The following is a 23310-nucleotide window of genomic DNA, read 5'->3' on the forward strand; positions in this document are numbered from 1 at the left end:
TCCACTCTGGCCTTCCTTTGGTTGGCTTCCAAAGAAGCCCCAGACACAAGGCGCTGCTGCCAGACTCGGGAGTGCTGGCTGCACCTGTTCCAGAGGTGGCTTTCCCAGGGCCTGGGATGCCCACACCTAGCATCGACACAGACAGCTGGGACTGCGGGCGCCCCCAGTTGGGTGGCAGGACTGCTCTCCGCCCCCAGCATGTGCCAGTCTGAGCCCCGCCCAGACATGGCCCTGGGACCCCCAGCTTCCCCAATGCCCCAGTGGGAACAAGGGCCTGAGCCCTATGGGAAGGGGGAAAGGGAGAGAGACAGTGGGGACAGTCTGAAACCCACAAGGGGCAGCCTGGGGCATAAAGGGCATCGTTTCCTCTTAGACCATGGGCTCCACTCCAGCCTGTCCCTAGGCTGGGGCCCTGTGGGGGACAGGGTCTTGCTGCTCCACCAGACTGAACCCCCTCCAGTTTGGGTGACCCGGCAGGGGTCAGCAGAGGACGCTGGGGTGATATTTGCCAAGTTGGTGGCCGCCACGCGGATGTCCACGCAGAGACGCAGGCCCAGCCGGGCAGAGACACAGCATCCTTTATTGCGCAAGGCGCCTGTGGTCCCGCGCGCGGGTGGGCGGGGGTGCACGAGCCCTCAGCCTTCGGGGAGGCCGGAGGCCCAAGTGCGGGTGGACAGGCTGGACAGACCGGCTCAGCTGCTCGGCCACAGGAGAGTGAAGGCGCCGCGGCTGCAGCGGAAATCCGGCTCTGGCTGCTCGGGTCTGGGCTCCACCAACACCAGGCGCCGGGCCCCGCGCTGGCTCAGGGGGATGCAGTCCGAAACGCGGACCTCCAGGGCGCGTCCCTCCCTGAAGCGGGGGCCGGAGGGAGAAAGGTCAGGGTTAGGGTGGGCGAGCTCCGCAGGACCTCAGCCGCCCGCATCCTGGGACTCACCCCTGGCAGTGCGCGGCAAGCACGCCCACGAGCTCCCCGACGCGGTTGTCCAGCGGCGGCCGGGAGCGGTGCAGACACACCACCAGGTCGTCCTGGCCCCGCGCGTGCAGCACCACCAGCTGGTCCCGCCCGCTGGTCACGCTCAGCCCGGTCACCTGAGGGGGGCGGGGGACTCAGGGTCAGGGGTGCGGCGGGTCCTCCTCCGAGATCCTACACCAGCGGGACCCGCACCCCAGGAGCACGTGGCCCCCTCCGCGCACTCTGCCCTCGCGCACATCTCCCCCTCCCTCGCAGGACCCAGTCTCTCTGCCCTCAGCCCTCTCAGCTACCCCCCGCCCGCGGCTCGACCTTCCAGCTGTCCCCTGCAAGTCCGCTTTCTCCTCTGGCCACGCCCACAAAGGGGAGGGTTGGGCGAGGCGCCGCACAGGAGAAATGTTCTAAATCCGCGCCACCTAACACCGCGGCCACTGCTCACCTGTGGCTCTCGAGCACCTGAATATGCTGGTGCCACTGAGAAGCTGAACTTTTCGTTTTCTTTCGTTTCCTTACATTTAAATAGCCACACTAGTCACGGCCACCGTACCAGACGGCCCCCCACCCTGACAGTTACAAGGACCCCGGCCTCGATCTCTGCCCCCCGGGGGAACAGGAGCTCTGCTTCCAGTGAGTGAGTGGGCTACAGAGCTGGGCAGAGGGGCGACGGGGCTGGGGTCCCACGGGTGGCAACCGCACACCGCAGCCGGGTCCACGCGGTCCGAGCCGGAAGGCCCCGAGGCGGCACACGAGTGGGGCAGAGGGGCCATTTGGCTTGGCCAGAGAGTCCAGCGGGAGGGGGTGAGGGGCTGTGCCGGCGCGGTTCGGACCCTGCACCGGGGGCAACGGGAAGCCACTGCAAGCTGTTCAGCAGGGGTGCTGCCATCCTGAGCTGATGTGAGTTCTAGAAAGCTCCAGCCATCCCAAGTAGGCATGAGGGGAGGCCCGGCAGCGCCCCCCGCCCACGGGGCTCACCGCGTCCAGGGGCACCGCCCGCATCACCCGGTACTGCCGGCCCGGCTCCAGCTTGTAGAGATGCCGGTCTGTGAGCAGGAGCGCCCGGTCCCGGCTCTTGTTGAAGCGATTCACCTGCGGGACAGACGCTGGCGGGGTCACTTGCCCGGCCTAGGGGCTGCTCTCCCCGGGCTCGTTTTCTCCCTGACTAGGTTGGAGCTGACCGTTTCCAAAATTCCAGGAACAGCTGCGAAACCTCTGAGCTGGCCCAGGCTGGGGCAGCTGCGTTCCCCACGCCCCCGCGCCACTTCTCACCTGGCGGCCGCGCCCCACCTCCCGCCGCGCGGCTACGCGCACCTACCCCCTCGCGACCTCGCCCCACTTCTCACCTTGCGGACATGGCTGGAGAAGAGCACAGCCCCGAAGCCGTCTTTGTCCCGAAGCATCTTCAGTCGCTGTGCGAACAGGCCCGAGGCTGTGGGATTGTCAGTTGCCTGAGGACAGATAGGGGGCTGCTTGGGACGAGGTCTTGGGACTACGCTCGATTAATAGCTGTCCTGTTACCGGCACAGCTGTCCTTCGCCTTGGGAAAAGGAGTCAGCCGTACGCCAGCCTCCCGCTGGGTCCATCCCCACGCTGGGTTTCCTGAGGGCTCAGCGCACAGACCCCTGCAACCCTGAGGTCCTAGACACGCATGTCCGTGCCCTACATACCCACCCGCCGGCCCTGCTCCTCAGGCCAGGCCTGGACAGATGCAGAGAAGGTGGGGCCCAGGGCGGGACCTGGCTCCTCCAAGGGAAGCAGCCCACCTGGGCCAGCCCCACACCCCCTGAGGGTCATCCTCTGTAGAATGGGGTCAGGGGCACAGCTCACAGTGCCGGTATGAAGGCCGAGGGCACACATGGCCTGGGCTGTGCCTGAGACCAGGGGGCTGTGCCTGAGAACAGGGTTGAGGGCTGTGCCTGAGACCAGGGGGCTGTGCCTGAGACCAGGGGGCTGTGCCTGAGAACAGGGTTGAGGGCTGTGCCTGAGAACAGGGTTGGGGGCTGTGCCTGAGAACAGGGGGCTGTGCCTAAGAACAGGGGGCTGTGCCTGAGAACAGGAGTGGGGAAGGGAGAACAGGGCGGAAGAGGAGGAGCTCAGTAAAGGCCAGGCCAGCTGGTTCTGGGTAGAAACACACTTCAAAGGGAAGGGACAGGGGCAGAGGGGTACCGCCCGCAGGACAGACGGACAGCCAGGCCAGGGCAGGTCTCAGCCTTGAGCCCCTCCTTGGCACACAGCCCAGGTAGCCCCGCACTTACAGAGGACAAGTAGTCTCGGGCCCAGGCCCGCCGGCAGCCCCAGTCCTGCCGTAGCTCCTGCAGGGCCCCCATGGCGGCCACTTTGGCCTTGATCTGGGCCATGTCTGAAGGGGGGATGTTCTTCACCAGCTGCCGGGCCCGCCACCTGGAGAGGGACAAGTGGTCAGATGGGGGCTGGTGCAGGCCTCACCCTTCCCCACCCCTGGTCCTGCTCTCTAGAACACACGGTAATGCCCTCTCATGCCCCTTCCCCCACAGGAGAAGGCCAAGCCTCTCAGCCTGACCACCCTGCATGTCCCAGCCTCCCCGCTCTCAGTGGAAGGTGGCCCCTCCCACTCTGAGCATGCTGGTTGCTCTGCACTCCTTCATCTGGAGAACTCCTACTCAGCCTTCAAAGCCCCACTCAGATGCAGAGTTTCCTCCACTCCCTAGCCTGGGCCCCACCCCCCACCCCACCTCCTTGCAGGCCTCTATTGAGAAGACCGAGGCCTGCGTCCCCTCTGAATGCCCAGCACTATGCTGGTGCCACGGATGTCAGGGCTCTGCCATTGAAAGTGGGGTGTGGGCAGCCAGCTAATGCACACAGCCCCCCTATTTTCCCACTTATCAAATGGGGCTGTTGTGTCTCCTAGCAGGCACTGTGCGTGGGGTCCAGATGACCAGGTCCAGGTGTTCAGTGGGTGCTAGCTGAATGGGAAAGAGCAAGGGGGTGGCAGCCGAGGGTATGTACCTGCAAAAGAGTGCATGGCAGGTGTCCTGGAAAGGCTGTAGCACGGCAGGGGGTGGTGGCCAGATGAGGTCGCGGCCGTAGAGTGGGGGCTGCCTCGCAGCCTGGAATCGCCGCTGCAGCTCTGCCAGGTGAGCACGCACCTTGTGCCTCCGGAACCAGCGCATGATGGTGTAGACGGCCCGAAGTCGCCGGCAGCGCCACCTTGCCAGTGTGCCCCGCCATGCCTGGGGGGCCGGCCGGAGGTGGATACTTGTTAGGCACAGCCAGGCCCGCCTCCCTCCCTCCACCCCCAGGGCTGCCTGCTCTCCCATCATTCCTGAAAACACCCTTCTTTTCTCCAGGGAACCCACAGCCCGTGGGTGCTGGGCCAGGCTGACCTGCCCCCTGGCTCCTGGGAGCCATCTACATCTGGCTGGAGAAAGAGCTGCTTTCGGGAAAGAGCTGCTCTCCGGCTGCATGCCTTTTACGCTGAGACCCAGCACCACTGGGGCCTCTCAGGTGCCCCCAGGGGGAAAGCATGTGAGAAGAGAGCTGGGGGGCAGATGGCGGTGCTTTCCCATCTACCAGGTGCAACTGCCAACTGCCCACCTGGAGTCTGACCTGGTCTAGATCTAATCTCCAACTCCCAGGAGACCCCGAGATGGAGGGGCACCCCAAGAATGCAACAATCAAAACCCAGACCAGGGCCAGCCCCGTGGCTTAGCGGTTAAGTGCGCGCGCTCCGCTGCTGGTGACCCAGGTTCGGATCCCGGGCATGCACCGACGCACTGCTTCTCCGGCCATGCTGAGGCCGCGTCCCACATACAGCAACTAGAAGGATGTGCCACTATGACATACAGCTATCTACTGGGGCTTTGGGGAAGAAAAAAAGGAGGAAGATTGGCAATAGATGTTAGCTCAGAGCCGGTCTTCCTCAGCAAAAAGAGGAGGATTAGCATGGTTGTTAGCTCAGGGCTGATCTTCCTCACAAAAGAAAAAAAAAGAAAAAAAATAAATAAAACTTAAAAAAAAAAAAACAAAAAAAAACCCAGACCAAAAACCCTACAAGGCAGGCAGCCCGCGGACCCGCAGGTTAAAACAGACTTAAGCAGCGTTGCACTCGACTGCAATGCGTGGACCCTGACTGAACAGACTGAGCAGAAGACTGGGGAGGTGTGGATGCCGCTGGAGCTGGCATGGCAGCAACAAAGCAGTGTGAATGTTCTAAGTCCCGTTTCTGTGATAGTAGCATTGTGTCGTGTTCTTAAAAACAACCCCTAGTGTTGGAGGTGACAACTAAATGCAATGTGTCAGCATTGATTGGAGTCTGGGTTTATAAATGATAGAATGGGTAATAGTGGGACACTTGTGGAAATTTGAATATGGCCTACATATGAGATACTCAGATCATATGAGATACTCAGATCATAGATTATATTTTATCGGTGTGAGATTTCTTGAATGTGCTGATGTCAGTGTGGATACAAAGGTGAACCTCTTTGTTCTTAGGATATGCCTGCTGAAGTATTTAGGGGTGTCGCTACTTTATATGCTTCAGGACAAAATGCAAGCACGTACATATATGAGTATCTGTATGTGGGTGAGGAGAGAGACAGAAGGACAGAGAGACAGACAGGGTGGAGGAGCCCACAGTTGTGGCAATCCAGGTGAGTAATCGTACGAATCTTTCAATTTTTCTGTAGGTTTGAAATGTTAAAAATAAAAAGTTGTGGGGAGAGGTGGAAGAATCCTTATCCTTTGGAAATACATACTGAAATGATTAAAAAGGAAGTGATTCGCTTCAAAATAACTGGGATAGAGGTGCAGGCATCTATATGAAACCATACTGGTCATGAGGTGATGCACTGACACTGGGCGTAGGAGTGTGGGAATTTAGTACACCATTCTGCGTACTTTTCTCTAGGTCTGAAATCTTTTGGAATAAATAGAAGAAAAGAAGGAAAAAACGAAAGAAGGAAGGAAGGCAGATTCCTGAAAATCTTGTTTTGAGCACCTGGATCCACCTGGGCCTGAAGCCGGTAGCCACAGGACTGAGGTGACCTGAACCGCAGCCACACTTTTTGCTTAAGTCAGTTTCAACCACGGTCTTTCTCCTGCGAGTGGGGACTCCTGCGGTACTTGGAGCTGTGCCTGTGGGCCCTGCTGGTGCACGCACATCCCTTCCACTCCAGGTGGTGCACAGCCATCCCCCCCATGACGCACACCCATCTCTCCCCTTCCCTCCCCCCAAGACAGTGCACACCTATTCCCCCCCGACACCCTCTGTGGTGGGCATCCCTTCCTGCAGAAGCCACACCTTCTGCAGCAGCAGCACGATGATGGGGATGAGGCGTGCGCGGCTCTGCTCCAGTGTGACCAGTGTCCGGGGTGAGCGGATGAAGAGCTTGCTGTGGCCAAATGCCACGTCCTCCTGCAGCCCATGCTGCTCTAGGAGGGCGCTCACGGCCGCCCTGTCGGAGCCCAGCAGGTGGTTGGGCCATGTGTACTCACAGGTCATCTTGTACCTGTCACCAAAGGACAGGGCAGTGGGCGCCAGGCCCTGGGGAAGGGTATAGAGCCACCCCACCCCATCTGCCATGCCCAGCCTGTGCCCCCTCACCCCCCAACCCCTGCACATGCCACTCATGCCCCAGCCCCTGCCCACCCATGCCCCACCCCTGTGTCACATGATGGTCCTCACTGACCGTCGGTGTCCCGAGGTCAGCAGCATGCCAGCTCCCACGTGTGTCAATGTCTGAGAAGTGCTCGCTGCTTTTGGGACCCCCTGCTCACCCCTTGGACTCCACATGGGGACATGGCCCATGGAGATGGGGGTGACAGGGCTCCTGGGCTGCGGGGGGCTGTACCTGAGCAGGAATCGAGGGTAGGGCTGGCGGGAAGCGAAGCCAGCCCTGCGGACCCTCACGTTCTCCAGCAGCCCCAGATATGCGACCTGGTGGCGACAGTGGCCCTCGTCCAGCCTCGCGGCCACCTTGTCCTCGTTGGGCTTGATGCAGCGGACGTAGAAGGGCTCCTGCAGGGACAGAGGGCACTTGGGAGGCCAATGTCACAGTCCCATGGTCACCGGGCAGGGGCGGCAGGTGAGCACAGGTGTGCCACCTTGTGTCCCTCCCACGCTGCTGTCTGTGTGGGGAAGTGGCTCTTGCGGTGGGAAGCGGGGGCCAAGGGGCCAAGGGCAGGCAGAAGGGCAGGGCCAGGAGGAGAAAGGGGACGAGGGGATGGTGGGCAGAACAGGATCTGGAAGCCCAGCACTGGAGGTGGGGTGCAGGGCAAGAGGCTGGGCCCAGAGCCAGGTTCCGGCGGGGCAGCAGTGAGCCCCATCGGCCCTTCCTTTTGCCTTGCCTGAGGCCCGGCTGAGTCTCTCGATGTTCTTGTTGAGCTGCCCCTGGTGTCCTCCCGCTGCCCCCTCTGACTTTGGGCCCCAAGCTCCAAAAGAAGCTAGTGTCGGTTACCTGTCCCTCTGGCCCCAGCTTCCAGACGCTAATCCTGGCTCCCGGCAGGCCCTGGGCTGGGCCAAGCCAACCTCTGAACCTCTGAGCAGGTCTCCCCTGGCCCTATTGCCCCTTGGGCAGGGAAGGGCCAGGGGAAGGCCAGTTGGAATCCCATCTTTGCTCAGAAATCCCGTATTTACTGAAGCCTCAGCCTGGTCCCGGACATCTTAACCTGTGCAGTGGGGGGTCCCTCCCCTTGGGAGGTGGTGACTCACAGCAGACAGGAAATGAACACCCTCCTCCACATGATGTGCAGAGGCAGTGGGGGCCCGACTTGACACCCAGGCACAGAAAGAAAGATCTGGAAGGATCCAGGGTGGGGGCAGGAGTGGAGGTGTTACCTTGGAGGCCAGGTTTTCCACCAGGGCCACCATGGAGTTCTTGAAGAGGGTACCGGCCGTCAGGGGGCGCTTGGTCACCTCTGTGATGTCCTGCTGCCCATCTGGCCACATGGCCCGCAGGGTGGGGTCCGTGCTGTGGAGACAGGCCACATGCCCAGCCGCCCTCACCCTCCAGGAGGGCAGCGCCCGCCCAGCTCGGCCATTCAAAAGCCTTGTGGCCTTAGTGTTGCACCTCAGGCTGTCTGCCTGTCAGGCAGGGTCAGACCCGAGTGTCTGAAGGCCCTTCCAGCCCGAGCCCCTGGGCCCCCGCCCTCCAGCGCCCACACATGTGCCCAGAGAGCCAGCTCACCTGTTGTACAGCAGCCGCTTGAAGTCCTGGAAGAGGGAGTCTCTGTTCTTGTCAATGAAGCCCTCCACCGAGTACCTGCAGGGCCAGGGCCGGTGAGGGGTGAGGGGCCTCTGACAGCCCCAGGAAGCCCCTCAGCCTCCTTTTGCCTGCCTCTGCTCTCACAGGTCAGCTCTCTCCTTCCCCCTCAGGTACTGCCCTCCTTTCCCCCCTCCCGCCTGCTTTCTCTCTCATTGCATAAGAGTCCTTCCCTCCGAAGTTTCTCTCCTAGATGAGTCCAGTGGGTTCCGCCCATGGCTCTAGAGCCAAATGTCGCAGCAGTGAATCCTGGTTCTAACGCGTACATGCTGTATGACCTGGGATGAGTTACTTAACCTCTCTGTCCTCACTATACATCATATGCTCAGAATGGTGCCTACCGAGTTTCCATAAATATCATCAATTGCAATTACAACCAGGAACTCCTGAGTCATTGGTCTATTTTGATCCTGTGGCACTGACAACCACAGATTCATTGTCTCATCCTTTGACTGCTAGAAAGCTCAGGACCAAAATCTTGGCTCCACCGCAGCTCCTGCAAAAGCTCCTGCAAAAGGCGTGGGATCTGACACCTGGCTGCTTCGTCTTCTCTACTGTGTTTCTTCTCCTTGGGAAGGACACATTAGACACTCATGCTTCTCTCTGAGAGTCCCTCAAATCCACTTCAGGATGAGGTGAGTGACAAGTAAGTTAATGACAACAATCGTGGGGATGCCAGAGGACACTCGGGGCCTTGGCACTTGTTAGAAATGCAGACTCTGGCCCTTTGCCCCTCTGCACTGACCTGCAGCTGGAGGGAGGACGCCTTGCTCAGAGTGTGACAAGAACTGGCCCTGGACTGGAGCAGGGGCCCCTCCCTGGCTGCAGGGACTCTGCTGCCCCTCCCCCGACACTGGTGTGGGGTGGAGCCCAGACATGGGCCTTTTTTTAAAGCCCCAGAGGATTCTATGGTGCAGCCAGGGCTGAGAACCACTATCTTAAAAGCCCCATTTCATGCTTTTCACTTGTGAATCTGGTTAAGAGCACATTTTCAGTGTCTTAAAAAGAGAAAGGGCAGAAGGGGGGCGGGGCGTGGGGAGGGGGCCTCACGTGACGTCCCCTGCATAGTGCTTGATCCGGAAGTCTCGGCCAAACTCCATGGTCTTGTCTGTGGGGCAGAGCTGTGCAGGGACAGGCCAGGGTCAAGGCACAGAAGGTGAGAGGGGTCTGCGGGAGGTCGGGGGACAGTACTGCAGAGGAGGCTGGGCCACCACCAAGGCCCTGCCAAGACAGGCAGCATGGTGCCTGTGGGGCGTGTGCCAGCACTGGGACAAGCTGGGGGTATGCGGGGTGGGGGCGACTGCAGGGGGCGGAGGGGGCACCTGGCGGCTGGTGTAGTGTGGGTGGTGGCGGTGGTGCGTGTCCAGGGTCTGCAGGAAGATCCGGTCGGTGATGGTGCCCGCGGTGCTGCAGGCCTCGTCCAGCACGGCCAGGATGCCCCGGTGGGGCCGTTCCACCAGGTCCACGATGGTGGCGTTGTTAAAGTATTCAACCTGGGGCAGAATGAGCAGGGCGGCTCCAGAGCCCGGCCAGCCAGCCTCTCCCGCACCAGCCCTGCTCAGTGCGCGCTCTGCCCGGCTCTCCTCCGCACACCGGCTTGCCTGCCTGCTCCCTCAGGGCCCACAGCACACAGGGAGGGCCCGGGCACTCACACTCTGCCAGGCGATGCCCTCCCGCTCATACTCCTCCTGCTCCTGCTTCAGGATGAGCTGGATGAAGAGCTGCTGCAGCTTCTCGTTGCAGTAGTTGATGCAGAACTGCTCGAAGCTGGGGCGGAGGGGCTCGTTCAGAGTCATGCCTTGCCCACACACCTCGGGGCTTTTGCTCCGTGCGGAGCGAATGCAACGATGGCAGGTCTCTTCCCTGAAGTTTGCCCGAGGGGTCTGGTGCCATGTACCAGAGTAGGGGTGCATCTCCCGCTCTGGGCCTCTCCTTTTCCCCACTGCCCCCACCTCCGGCACGCATGCTCTGGAGTGGGGAGTCTGGCGGGGGGAAGTGAGCCTGAGGTTTTGCCTTCCTGAGCACCACTGGGTGGGTGGCACAGCTGAGGCGGGCTTGGGAGCATGAGCCTGGGGCCAGGGACCAGCTGGGACAGATGCCAGACATCCCACTCGGCAGCCCAGAAGAGCTTCCTGGGACTAAGGTGGTCCTAGAGGTTGGGGGGTCAGAGCGTGGGATGTGGTGGCTCGGACACCCACCTGTTGACAGGGAACACCTCGAAGCCATAGATGTCCAGCACGCCGATGACCGTGTCCTTGCCGTCACGCCGGGGGTCTCGGCCCCGGGCTTCCATGACACCATTGATCCGGTCCACCACCCACTCAAATAGCCGCTGGTATACTGCCTGGGGAAAGGCCAGGAGCCAGCTGCTTTTGGCTGCCTCTGGCCTTGCCTCCTCCAGGAAGGCCTCCTGGGTGCTCCAACCCCCCCCCCCGCCTGCCCCCAGTGTACCTTGGCACAGGCGTCCCGGGCATAGCTGGCCTCAGCTGCAGTGTGGCCCTTCTCAATGAGTTCCCTGCCTCCTGAGGCTACAGTGCGAGCCAGCAGGCAACGCAGCAGCAGCTCCCGAGGTGTGGCTGTCAGCTCAGCCACGTGGTCCACGAGCATTTCCTCGGTCACTGCCAGGCGCCCCTGCTCCAGGGTACCCTCCTCGGTCTCCACAAACTCGATGTTTCCCTGGTGATGGAGGAACCATGAAGAGTCAGGCTCCATGTTCTGAAGGAGCCTGCACACCTCTGCCCTGGCGAGAGGAAGGGAAGCCAGTGGAGCCCAGCTTCTGCCACACATGCAGCCAGAGATGTGAGAGTGGCCCCGGAGCACACCAGAGCCTTCCCAAGGCCTCTCGCCCAGAACATCATGTGAGTGATCTCACTGCATCCTCCCAAAGCCGGGGATATGCTACCTACTCCCAAAGCCACACAGCTCTTAGATGACAGAAGCAAGAGGCAGGTCTGCATGGCGCTCGGCACTACTGAGCCTGGGCTGCCCTTGCACGCTAAGTGCGGGCTCATCGACTAGACCTGGACCAGGCACGTCGCAGCCCTGACCTGCCACTTCTGGCCCACGTAGAGCCCACAGCTCAAGGCCCAGCCTCGAGGGAACCCACAGCCAAAGCAACTTGGCTTCAGCAGAGGGAGGAGTGGGCCAGCTACCTGACTGGGTTGTCAGAGGCCAGTCTCCTCCTCTAGGGGTGGCTCCCAGCCAGGACACCATGTCGGGAGGTGGCCCCCCAGCCCTGGCATTCAGGCTCACCAGGTGTAGTATGGCGGCCAGGATCCGGTGCATGGAGCCCACCTCCTCAGGACTGAAGCCAATCACCCGCATGGCCTCTGTCACCGCCTGGTGGTGGCTCCTCTCGTCGCTGTCCAAGGGCTGAGGGAGAAAGGGCCCAGCACCCCAGTGCCAGGCTGAGCCTTGATGCCTCCATCCCAGTGCGTGTGCTCACCCCCTGCACCCCGTCCCCACGCTGAGCCCTGCCCCCCACTCACATTGAGCCCTGCTCCCTGGCGGGTGAAATTATACAGGGCAGCGTTTCTCTGCAGGTGCAGTTCTCGCAGCTCCTCGTCCTCACAGCCCCGCAGCATCTGGAAGACAGAGACACCCCTTGGTTAGGCCCTCTGAACTCCAAAGACCCCACCCACACATGCAAGATGACAAACAGACGCGTCCTTCAACCATTGTTGACCCAAATGACATGGAAGCTCAGAGATGGTGTAGATACTGCCAGAGTCCAGGGAGAATCCATTTCTAGGTCAGACATGGTGTAGACGCTGCACCAGTGGTCAGACATGGTGTAGCTACCACCCAAGTCCAGGGAAGAACTACTCAGTAGTCAGACATGGTATAGACAGTGAATGAGTCCAAAGAGAACCTGCTTCGGTGGTCAGACATGGTGTAGAAACCACAGGAGTTCAGGGAGAACCCACTTCAGAGGCCAGACACATTGTAGACACTGCCCATATCCCAGGAGAACCAACTTCAGTGAGTCAGAAAGAATGTAGGTATCACCCAAGTCCATGGAGATCCCACCTCAGTGGGTCAGAATGGTGTAGACACTGCCTGAGTTCCAGCAGAACAGCCTCAGTGGGTCAGACGTGGAGCATGTGTCCATGGATAATCCACTTCAGTGAGTCAGAAACAGTGTAGACACCATACGTGTCCCGGGAGAACGCACTTCATGCGTGAGAATGTTGTAGACAACGCCCATGTCCAGGGTGAACTTATCTCAGTGGATTAGACATGATGTAGACACTGACCAATGCCAGGGAGATCCTGCCTCAGTGGGTCAGACACAGTGTAGACATCAGCCCAGTCCAGGGAGAACTTACCTCGGTGGTAAGATTGGTGTAAACAAAGACCAAGTCCGGGGAGATCCCACCTCAGTGGTCAGATATGGTGTAGATATTGCCTGTGTCCCAGTCTATCCCACTTCAGTGGTCAGACATAGTGTAGATACTGCCAGTCCAGACAGACTCACCTCAGTGGTCAAACATGGTATAGAAACTGCCCAAGTCCAGGAAGATCCTCTTTCAGGGGGTCAGAAACAGTGTACACACAGCCAGAGTATAGGGAGATTCCCCCCTCGGTGGTCAGACACAGTGGACACTGCCTGTGCCAGGTACCCACCTAAGTGGGTTAGATTGGTGTAGACACTGCATGAGTCCAGGGAGATCCCACCTCAGTGGGTCATACATGGTGTAGATACCACCCATGTCCAGGCAGAAACCACCTAGTAGGTAAGATCAGTGTAGACACCACTTGAATCCAGGGAGATCCCACCTCAGGGGGTCATACAAGGTATAGACACTGCCTGTGTCCCAGGAGATCCCACTTCAGTGCTCAGACATTGTGTAGATATGCCAGTGTCCAGGCAGAACCCCTCAGTGGTTAAACTTGGTGTAGACACTGCCCAAGTCCATGGAGATCCCACCTCAGTGTGTCTGAAATGGTGTAGACACCACCATAGTTCAGGGAGATCCTACTTCAGTGGGTCAGACATGGTTGTACATCACAAGAGTCCAGGGAGAACCCACCTCAGTTGGCCAGACACGGTTGTTCAGTGCAAGTGTCCTGGGATCCCACTTCAGCGTGTCAGATACCACATGTCCCAGGAGAACCAAATTCAGTGGGTCAGAATGGACACCACCCGTGTCCAGAGTGAACTTACCTCAATGGGTCAGACAAGGTGTTGACACCGCCCGATTCAGGGAGATTCAGCCTTAATGGGTTAGAGCTGGTGTAGACCACCAATGTCCAGAGAGTTCCTACCTCGGTGGGTCAGACAGTGTACACACTGCCCAAGTCCAGGGAGAAGCCACCTTAGTGGGTCATACTTGATGTAGTCATGCTCGTGTCTGGGGAGAACCCAGTTTAGTGGGTCAAAACAGTGTAGATGCCACCCAAGTCCAGGGAGAACTTACATCAGTGGGTCAGACACAGTACAGAACTGTAGAAGGAAGATCCCACCTCAGTGGATCAGACATGGTGGAGATACCACCCTGTCCCAATAGAACCCACCTCATTGGGTTAAATATGGTGTAGACACCACCATTTTCCAGGGATATCCCACTACAGTGGGTCAGACTCAGTGTGGACACTGCCTGAGTCTAGGGAGCACCCACTTCAGTGGGGCAGACAAGGTGTTATCACTGCCAGTGTCCAGGGAGATCCTACCCAGTGGGTATGAAAGGGTGTAGACACTACCTGTGTCCAGGCTGAACTCCCACCAGTGGTCAGACACAGTGTAGACACTGCCATGTCCAGGGAGAACCCACTTCCATGAGTCAGAATGGTGTAGACACCACCAATGTCCAGGGAAATCAAATCTCACTGGGTCTGAAACAGTGTAGACACCACCGACGTCCAGGGAGAGCCCACCTCAATGGGTGAGATCACTGTAGACACTGCCTAAGTCCAGAAAGATCCCACCTCAGTCAGTCAGACACAGTGCAAACATTGTTTGAGTTGAGGGACATCCAACCTCAGTGGGTCAGACACGGTGTAGACATCACCAATATCCAGGGAGTTCTCACTTCAGTGGTTCAGACACAGTATAGACATGGCCTGTGTCAAATGTGAACTTATCTCAGTGGATCAGACACGATGTAGACACTGCCCAAGTCCAGGGAGATCCAATTTCAGTGGGTCAGACACAGTGTAGACACTGCCCATGTACAGGCAGTATCCACCTAGTGTGTAAGACCAGTGTAGACACTTGAGTCCAGGGAGTTCCCACCTTAGTGGGTCAGATACAGTGTAGTCATGCCTGTGTCCAGAGAGAACCCAGTTCAATGGGTCATAATGGTGTAGACACTGCCTAAGTCCAGGGAGATCTTACTTCAGTGGGTCCGACACAGTATAGACACTACCCATCCAGGGAAATCCCACTTCAGCGGGTTAGATAGGTGTAGACACTAAATGAGTCCAGAGTGATCCCACTTCAGTGGTCAGACACAGTGTAGACACCGCCCGAGTCCAGGCAGAACCCACTTCATTAGGTCTGACACTTTGTAGATACTGCCTGTGTCCTGGGATACCCATCTAAGTGTCAGACAGGGTGTAGACACTGCCAAAGTCAAGGGAGATCCCACGTCAGTGAGTCAGACATGGTGTAGACACTGCCTGAGACCAGTGAGATCCCACCTCAGTGGGTCTAATACAGTATAGACACTATCCAAATACAGGTAGAACCCACTTTAGCGGATCAGACACAGTGCAGACACTGCTCAAGTCTAGGCAGAACCCACCTCAGTGGGTCAGACACTTTGTAGACTACCCGTGTCCTGGGAGAACCCACTTTAGTGGATCAGACACAGTGCAGACACTGCTCAAGTTCAGGCAGAACCCACTTCAGTGGGTCAGACATGGTGTAGACACCACTCGAGTTCAGGCAGACCCACCTCAGTGGGTCAGACATGGTTGTACACTGCGAGAATCCAAAGATCCCACTTGCGTGTGTCAGACATCGTGTAGACACATCACATGTCTGGGGCAACCCAACTCAGTGGGTCAGAACTGTGTAGACACCACTTGTGTCCAGGGTGAACTTACCTCAGAGGGTCAGACATGGTATTGACCCCACCAGAGTGAGGGAGATCCAGCCTAAATTGGTCAGAACTGCTGTAGACCACCAATGTCCAGGGAGTTCCCACCTCAGTAGTCTACACGATGTAGACACCACTTGAATCCAGGCAGAACCCACTTCAGTGGGTCAGACACATTGTAGACACCACCCATGTCCCAGGAGAACTCACTTCAGTGGGTCAGACACGGTGTAGACACCACCTGAGTTAAGGGAGATCACACCCCAGTGTGTCAGAGTCGGTGTAGACACTGCCAGTGTTCAAGTAGAACCCACCTCAGTGGGTTATATATGGTGTAGGCACTGCCACAGTCAGGGAGATCAAACACATCTGAGTGAGTCAGACACAGTGTAGACACCGCAAGAGTCAGGGAAATCCAACATCAATGGATCAGACACAGTGTAGACCACCAATGTCCAGAGAGTTCCCACCTCAGTGGGTCAGACACAGTTGTATACCACGAGAATCCAGGGATCCCACTTCAGTGTGTCAGACACTATGTAGATACTGCACGTGTCCCAGGGCCACCCAATTCAGTGGGTTAGAATGGTGTAGACACCACCTGTGTCCAGGGTGAACTTACCTCAGTGGGTCAGACATGGTGTTGACACTGCCCGAGTTGGGAAGATCCAGCCTCAATGGGTCAGAACTGGTGTAGACCACCAATGTCCAGGGAGTTCCCACCTCAGTGGTCAACATGATGTAGACACTGCCCAAGTCCAGGCAGAACCTACCTCAGTGAGTCAGACACGGTGTGGACATTGACGGAGTTGAGGGAGATCCCACCTCAGTGGGTCAGATGTGTAGACACTGCCTGAGTTTCAGCAGAACCTACCTCATTGAGTCAGACAGGTGTGTACACTGTGAGTGTCCACGGAGATCTCACTTCAGTGGGTCAGACACGGTAAAGACACCACTCATTTCCAGTATGAACTTAACTCGGTGGGTCAGACGTGTTGTAGACACTGACCAAGTCCAGGGACATCCCGCTTCGGTGGGTAGGACACAGTGTAGACACTGCCAACTTCCAGGCAGAACCCATCTCAGTGGTCAGACACGGGGTAGACACCGCCAGAGTCCGGGAGATCCAATATCAATGGGTCAGATATGGTGTGGTCACTGCCCGAGTCCTGGCAGAACCCACCTCAGAGGATCATTCATAGTATAGGCACCACCAGAGTCAGGGAGATCCAACATCAATGGGTCAGACATGGTGTGATCACTAGTGTACAAAGAGTTCCCACTTCAGTGGGTCAGACACGGTGTAGATATGTCCATATCCTGAGAGAATCCACTTCAATGGGTCAGATACAATGTAGACAGCACCCAAGTCCAGGGAGATCCTACCTCAGTGGGTCAGACATGGTGTAGACACTGACTGAGTCGGGGGACATCCCACTTCAGTGGATCTGAATGATGTAGACACTGCCCTAGTCCAGGCAGAACCCACCTCAGTGGGTTATATATGTTGTAGACAGCACCAGAGTGAGGGAGATCCAATATCAATGGGTCAGACATGGTGTTGACCACCAACATCCAGAGAGTTCCCACCTCAGTGGGTCAGACATGGTGTAGATATGCCCGTGTTCTGGGAGAACCCACTTCAGTCGTCAGACATCATGTAGATATGCCCGTGTCCTGGGAGATCCTACTTCAGTGGTCAGCCACAATGTAGACACTGCCTGTGTCCAGGCAGAACCACCTCATTGGTCAGACATGGTGTAAATACAGCCGGAGTACAAGAAGACCCCACCTCAGTGGGTCTGACTCGGTGTAGACTCTACTGGTGTCCAGACAGACCCCACCTCAGGATCAGATGCGGTGCACACACCGCCTGTGTCAGGGAGACCCCACCCCAGTGTGGGTGGAGAGGCGAATGGACTGTGGACAGAGCCATGGGAGGGCTTCCTCGCCCACCCGCCTGCCAACCCACCTGCCCACTCACCTGGTAGAAGGCATGGAAGTTTCTTTCGCCCACGTGCTGCTTGAGGACCCGAGACTGAGGAGAGAAGTGTGGCTGGGCCCGTGCCCGTGTAGTGGCCTCACCCCAGGGGACCCGCCCCAGAGCCCTCAGGGCCGTGCAGGCAGGGGATGGTGGGCCTGGACACAGAGGGAGCCCTGCCTGTGAACCTAGGACTTCAGAGAGGTATGTTCCTGCCCCCAGGGCCCCAGACCTGGGAGGGTCAGCATGGTTGGGCAGGTTTGTCTAGTCCCCCCAGGGAGGCCTGCGCAGCCCACCTGCCCAGGGTGTGTAGCAGCAGGGCCCACCTTCTCCAGCAGGTAGCTGTGGATGTGTCCCCCCACGGGGTCTCCTTTGAAGTCAAAGTTGATGTCCATGTACTTGCCGAAGCGGCTGGAGTTGTGGTTGCGGTTGGTGCGCGCGTTGCCGAAGGCCTCCAGCACGCAGGTGGACTTGAGCAGCACGTCTTTGACCCTGCGTGGGGTGAGGGGCCACGGCTATAAAGCAAAGACCTTGTACTGGGGACTGTACCCCAGTCCAGGGTCCCTGCCTAAGGCCTCCTCATTGCAGGAGGAGAGGGAGCCCGAGGGCCCGGCCTCCCCCTGTGCTGCCCCTTGCAGGCCGTGGAATGGCCCTTTGCTCTGAGGTGCTGAGAAACGCACCTGCCAGGTGCTTGTGCTGGGTGTGCTATAAAGCTCTGGGCCTGAAAGGCCTCAGCAGTTGCATATGGTCACCTCCCTACCTTCCCAGACAGCAGCTGCAGGCTGCAGGGAGGAGATGGGTCTGGATGCTTGTCATCAACTTCCAGCTGCAGGGGTGGGCAGCTGCTGGCCACATGTGCTCAGGAACTTACATCGCTGCCCCCCACCCAACTCCACCTCACCCCATCTCGACAGGAAGAGCTGGGGCTCCCACACAGGAAGCTGCTCCCACAAGGCCCGGCTGGTTAGCAGCTGGTGAGCAGCAGGTGGGCAGGCAGGCAGACAGGCCCTGATTTCCGGGTTCCTGGCTCAAACCCTCACACCCCCTCTGGCATCCTGGGCCTCCCTGACTGGCTGGCCAAATTTTCCACTTCTGTGGGGTCCCCTGTCTGTCGGCCCTCTTCCCTCACCTCCTTCCTGTCCCTAGTGAGAAGGCGTCCTGCACAGGGCCTCGCCCCTCCTCGGTTTAGAGGGCCTGGGCGTGGGTCACCTAGAGCCTCCTGACAGGCAAGCCCACTGAACCTGGCCTGAGCTGAGCTGGGCTCAGTCATGTCTCTTGCTCCCCATTAGGCATGAGGCCCAGGGCCGCCCCTGCCCCAGCCCTCCCTGCCCTCACCTCTCCACCTCGGCCCTCTGGCTAGGGTTGGTGACAGCAGCGATGTACTGCATGATGTGCTTGCTGGCTTCTGTCTTCCCTGCCCCACTCTCCCCTGCCGGACAGATGGACAGTCAGACAGAATTAGTGGCCGCTCCCCCTGACCAGCTCCCTGTGCCCACCCCCACCCCAGTGCTCCAGTCACCTCCCCATCACTGACAAATGCAGACACTGGGGCCCAGGGAGGCTGCGAGCCAGCACTGGGACCTGGCCTTGGGACGAGTACCTGAGATAACGATGCAGGTGTCCCTGGACCGGCGCTTCATTGCCCTGTAGGCGGCATTGGCCACAGCGTACAGGTGGGGCGGCCGCTCGTAGAGCTCACGGCCCTGGTACCTGGCGATGGCCTCGGGCCCGTACAGGGGCAGCTCCTGGTAGGGGTTCACGGACACCAGCACCTCGCCGATGTAGGTGTAGATACGGCCCTTCTCGAACCTGGCACGGGCAAGGCCATTCCTCGGTGCTCAGGGCCACAGGGACAGACACCCAAGTCCTGGAGCCTCGAGGCCCTGGCCCGCCCCTGGGGCTGAGAGCGGAGGAGGGGGGCGGGTTGACCTGAGTCTTCCCGGTGCCCACCCAACTGCAGTGTAGTGTTGGGGTCCACATTGTTCTCCCTGGGGTCCTGACGTCACAGGAATCATGACCACCCATTCTATGAAGGGACCAACTTGCCCAAAGCCACACTGGGTGAGGCAGAGCGGCAGGTTGGGAGCTGGGGTTGGGGACAGGGAGGGGCCCGTTTCCGGCTCAAGGCCTGGGCGGGGACACAAAGGCAGAGGGGACCCCGCCCAGCCCCACCCAGATGGCAGGGGCCAGGAGGGGCACAGGGCTGCTGGGGCTGCAGTGTCCTCCCGGCACATCCTCAGACTCCTCAATTCTTCCCATCAGGAACCCCGTCGCTGGCGGGGTGCCTGTGTCATCCCTCTCTTGACCTTCCTCCCTGGGGAGGAGCACTGGCAGCCTGCTCTCCGTGGTGTCCGGGACCGCCCTTTCCCTGGCGGCTGTCCTGGGTTCCTCTTCCTCACTGCCTCTGGCTCGGGGGTTCCCCGCTCCGCTCCCTCCACACCTCAACTGCCGCCCACCGGGGACCTGCTCAGAGACATGCTTTCCCATCTGCAAGCTGTGTGGCCTGGGGCTCAGTGTTCCATTGTTAAATGGAGATCATAATACCCAGTTTATAAGCTAGTTTATAAGAATGAAGTGACATCAAGCTTAGCTCTGTGTCCCATACAAAATAGCTCATTTCCTGTCCTCTGGCTTCAACAATCTGTGCTCAGTGGAGCCGTGCCCAAGCTCTACACAGCAGGCTGCCTTCTACTCCCCCAGGCTGTTCAGGGATGGCCACCCCATCTCACCGCCCGACCCCTGGCTTTTCCCTGCCCTCTGCCCTCCTCCTCGGCAAATCAGGCCCCATGTCACTTCTACCAGCCACACCCTGCAGCACCCCCACGTGTTCCCCTGAGAGTGTCATCTCAACTTGTTCACCTGCACCCCAGGGCAGGACCTACCCGCTTCCCTCAGAGCCCCCAGGGCTCAGCACAGCCCCACATGGGAGATAGAGAGTCCCCCTGGTCCGAGTGCCTGGCACCTGCCTGTCCCTGCCCAGCAAGAGGGGCTGGAAGGCACCCGGGGTTGTGTGCAAGGCAAGGATCCGAGGATCCGGTTCCAGCGCTGGGTGGCCACCCTGGCCCTGAGGGGACAGTTGTTCCTGCCCCACCACGTCCCCCTACAGTCACCCAGACAGTGGTCCATGTGGGTGTGTATGCACCCCCCCTTTCCCTGGACTGATGGAGGCCAGTGGGGCTGGGTACGAGAAGGGGAGCCAGTGTCCTGGGTCTACCTGAGCTTCAGGTTCTCCATGAAGTCTTCCATGGTCACTTGGTCCAAAAGCACAAAGTCGGCTTTCCCGCACTCGGGGCCTTCCTCGTCCTCCATCCTGCCAGCGGGAAGCACCCCGGCCAGGTTGCCCCGACCTTCCTGTACAGAGGGGCGGAGGGGAGGGGTGCTCTCCAGCAAGCCCAGCCCTCCCTGCCCGCCTCCCCAGCGGCTGCGCAGCAAAGTAGGAAGTGGGTTCTGGCCCCAGGGAGGGACTGCTCTCCCCACTTGCGGCTCCCTCCTTAGGGGCTCTGACCCCTGCTTCCTGTTCCCCACGCCCAGAGGGCGGGCGTGCCTAACGGTTGGTCTGGTGCAGGCTGGAGGGTTCCTGTTGGCCTCCTTAGGAAGCTCCAACCATCTGTGATCTCAGTCCACCCCTCACCCCAAGCAGCGGAGACCCCCCAGTCCCCAGCCTTGCCTCACTGGAGTCACCTGTGGGACTGTAAGGAACAATTTCTTGATGTGGTTGTGGCTACCCAACCCTATGTGGCTGTCAATTCTCAGACCTCAATGGTAGGTGGATTTTAGGGTAGGTACATTGTACCTTGATAAAAAGTGAAAAAATGCCCATGCCCAGGCCTTTGGGGCAGGGGCCTAGGAAATAACATTCTTTAAAGTGTGGGAGACTAGGGCCGGCCCCGTGGCTTAGCGGTTAAGTGCGCGTGCTCCGCTGCTGGCGGCCCGAGTTCGGATCCCGGGCGCGCACCAACGCACCGCTTCTCTGGCCATGCTGAGGCTGTGTCCCACATACAGCAACTAGAAGGATGTGCAACTATGACATACAACTATCTACCGGGGCTTTGGGGGAAAAATAAATAAATAAAATTATTAAAAAAAAAAAAAAAAGTGTGGGAGACCATGCCAGGATGTAAAGGACAAGACCAGCTTCACATCAGACTCTGCCACGGGCTGGTGGTCTGAAATCATCTGCTGCGATTTGGAACCTCTGGATGTTTCCCAGGTTCCCACATGTCTTTGGGGTCCACCCGCCTGTCCCTCCAGTAGTAAGGACCAGGAACAGCACCAGGAGCCCTGCTGTCCCACCTGTGTCCTTAGCTTAGAGGTGTGGACTGTCACCTGGCTCGGTAGAGGTCATAGCACCTTTAGGAATGGCCAGACTGGGTGGCTAAGGTTTGTCTCCAAACAGCATTCCTTGACCACACAGTGCTCTCATCCCTCCCCTCCCACAGGGAGGCCAGAGTATTTCCCAAACTTGGGTCATCCCAGCCACCTTTGGGACTCGGTACTCAAAAAGCTACTTTACTTAATAATTGCCTTTCAGTTAATTCATTTTTTATTTTTTTATTTATTTTTTTAAATAATTTTATTTATTTATTTTTTCCCCCAAAGCCCCAGTAGATAGTTGTACGTCATAGTTGCACATCCTTCCAGTTGCTGTATGTGGGACGCAGCCTCAGCATGGCCGGACAAGCGGTGCGTCAGTGCACGCCCGGGATCCGAACCCGGGCCGCCAGCAGCAGAGCGCACGCACTTAACCGCCAAGCCACGGGGCCGGCCCTAATTCATTTTTTAAACTCTGAAATTGTTCAATATGCAAGTTACAGGGTTTTTTTCCCCTCAAATAGCTTAAAATGGATACATACTTATACATGCTTATTCAAGTTCCTGACAAAACCAGGCCGTGCACCATGGGCTACCAGGGGACCCTGGCCTGAAAGACCCTCGCATCAGGACAGGGCTTTGGCTCCACCCTGCGCCAGGCCCGTGGTTTCTCTTGGGCAAATTCAGGTCATCCTTCCAAGCTCTAGCACACCCTCCCAACGCCCACCTCTTGGGCTGGTGCTTTTGAAGGGCTTTCCAAACCAAAGCTCGGGAGAATCTGGGGAGTTCTCAGAGCTGAGTAGCAAGGTTTCACTTCCCCAACCTCCCAATCTCTGGGATCAGTCATCCCAGGGTTTGTATTAACATTTGAAAGGAACAACTTGGTTGTTTCAGTGAAACCTGAACTTGATAGAATTTTCACGCGTCACAAAAAGTTTTCTTTGGGTTTTTTCCACGTAAAAATGTCAAGACCATTCTTAGGTTGGGGATTTGGCCCATGGGCAAAGCTTGCCAGTCCTGGCTTTAGACACTGCTGCTGTGTGACCTTTAGTCTAACTGCAATCATGCCTGGGCTCTCTCCACCCTGACAGCTTGCAGCTTGCACAAAAGATTTGCCGCCCACTGCCTCATATCTCACAAGGCAAAGACATCATCACACTGAAAGTCCTTTCTCTTCCTGGGTGTGGCTGGACCCCTGGGCCTGCAGGTCTGTCTCGGCCTTGTCTCAGGCAGGACAAGTGGTGGCTCTATTTGCAGCTTCCCCAGGGTGTACTCCTTGCAGGGTCTGAGAAGTTGGGGCAGTGACCACCGTGGAACAAACAGGTGGATGAGTGAGGATGGAAGGACAGCAGGGAGGGGCCGCTGGGAGCTGAGGGCAGCAGTTTCACTCTCATGATCTGATCTAGATCAGTTTCAAGATGCCTCCGTCTGCCTAGTCCCTTTGTGGCCCCCACCCGAGGCCCCCCTTGCTGATGCCATCGACCCGTGCAGCAGATCCCTAGTCCCTTTCAGTTTCTCATTCAGTTTCTCAGCTTCCCTACACAACTATACCCACTTAGGATTTGCACTTAAAATTTATTGTCACAACTCAGGGCAGACATACTGTTGGTTAGTTGCATGGAAGGGCCCCAAGCAGCCCTGGAGCTACGCATACTGACCTGGGCCACACAGCTCATCCTCTGAAGGTGCTTGTGAGGAGCTGCTCTGAGGCCACCTCCCACTCTCTTCCCCATCTGCCCAGGAGGTGGTCAGGAGGGTTTCCTCTAG

At 58.3% G+C, this 23310-nt stretch overlaps 1 protein-coding gene across 1 annotated transcript; it reads right to left on the bottom strand.

Annotated features, from left to right (window-relative positions):
- Window positions 1-560: 560 nt before the first annotated feature.
- MYO1G (myosin IG) lies at window positions 561-20801 on the bottom strand. Its single transcript, XM_014793639.2, has 22 exons — window positions 20447-20801; window positions 18833-19041; window positions 18568-18661; window positions 17559-17724; window positions 17236-17289; window positions 11697-11792; window positions 11461-11580; window positions 10660-10884; window positions 10407-10552; window positions 9861-9975; window positions 9531-9701; window positions 9259-9329; window positions 8134-8208; window positions 7785-7917; window positions 6799-6965; window positions 6249-6456; window positions 3953-4176; window positions 3223-3367; window positions 2311-2415; window positions 1943-2056; window positions 935-1089; window positions 561-849 (listed from the first exon to the last, which is right to left on the bottom strand). The coding sequence occupies exons 1-22, from the start codon at window positions 20539-20541 to the stop codon at window positions 693-695; spliced, it is 3045 nt and encodes a 1014-aa protein (XP_014649125.2). The 5' UTR covers window positions 20542-20801; the 3' UTR covers window positions 561-692.
- Window positions 20802-23310: the final 2509 nt, after the last annotated feature.

Source organism: Ceratotherium simum, chromosome 1, assembly GCF_057802395.1.
Source record: "Ceratotherium simum simum isolate JZ-2026a chromosome 1, ASM5780239v1, whole genome shotgun sequence".
Lineage (NCBI taxonomy): Eukaryota > Metazoa > Chordata > Mammalia > Perissodactyla > Rhinocerotidae > Ceratotherium > Ceratotherium simum.

Coding starts and splice junctions, on each gene's coding strand:
- MYO1G (XM_014793639.2), bottom strand. CDS start 20,541: ATGGAGGACGAGGAAGGCCCCGAGTGCGGGAAAGCCGACTTTGTGCTT. Junction 11,793..17,235: donor ACTTCCATGCCTTCTACCAG/GTGAGTGGGCAG, acceptor TCTGTCTTCCAG/ATGCTGCGGGGCTGTGAGGA. Junction 3,368..3,952: donor TGCCATGCACTCTTTTGCAG/GTACATACCCTC, acceptor GTCCCTCTCCAG/GTGGCGGGCCCGGCAGCTGG.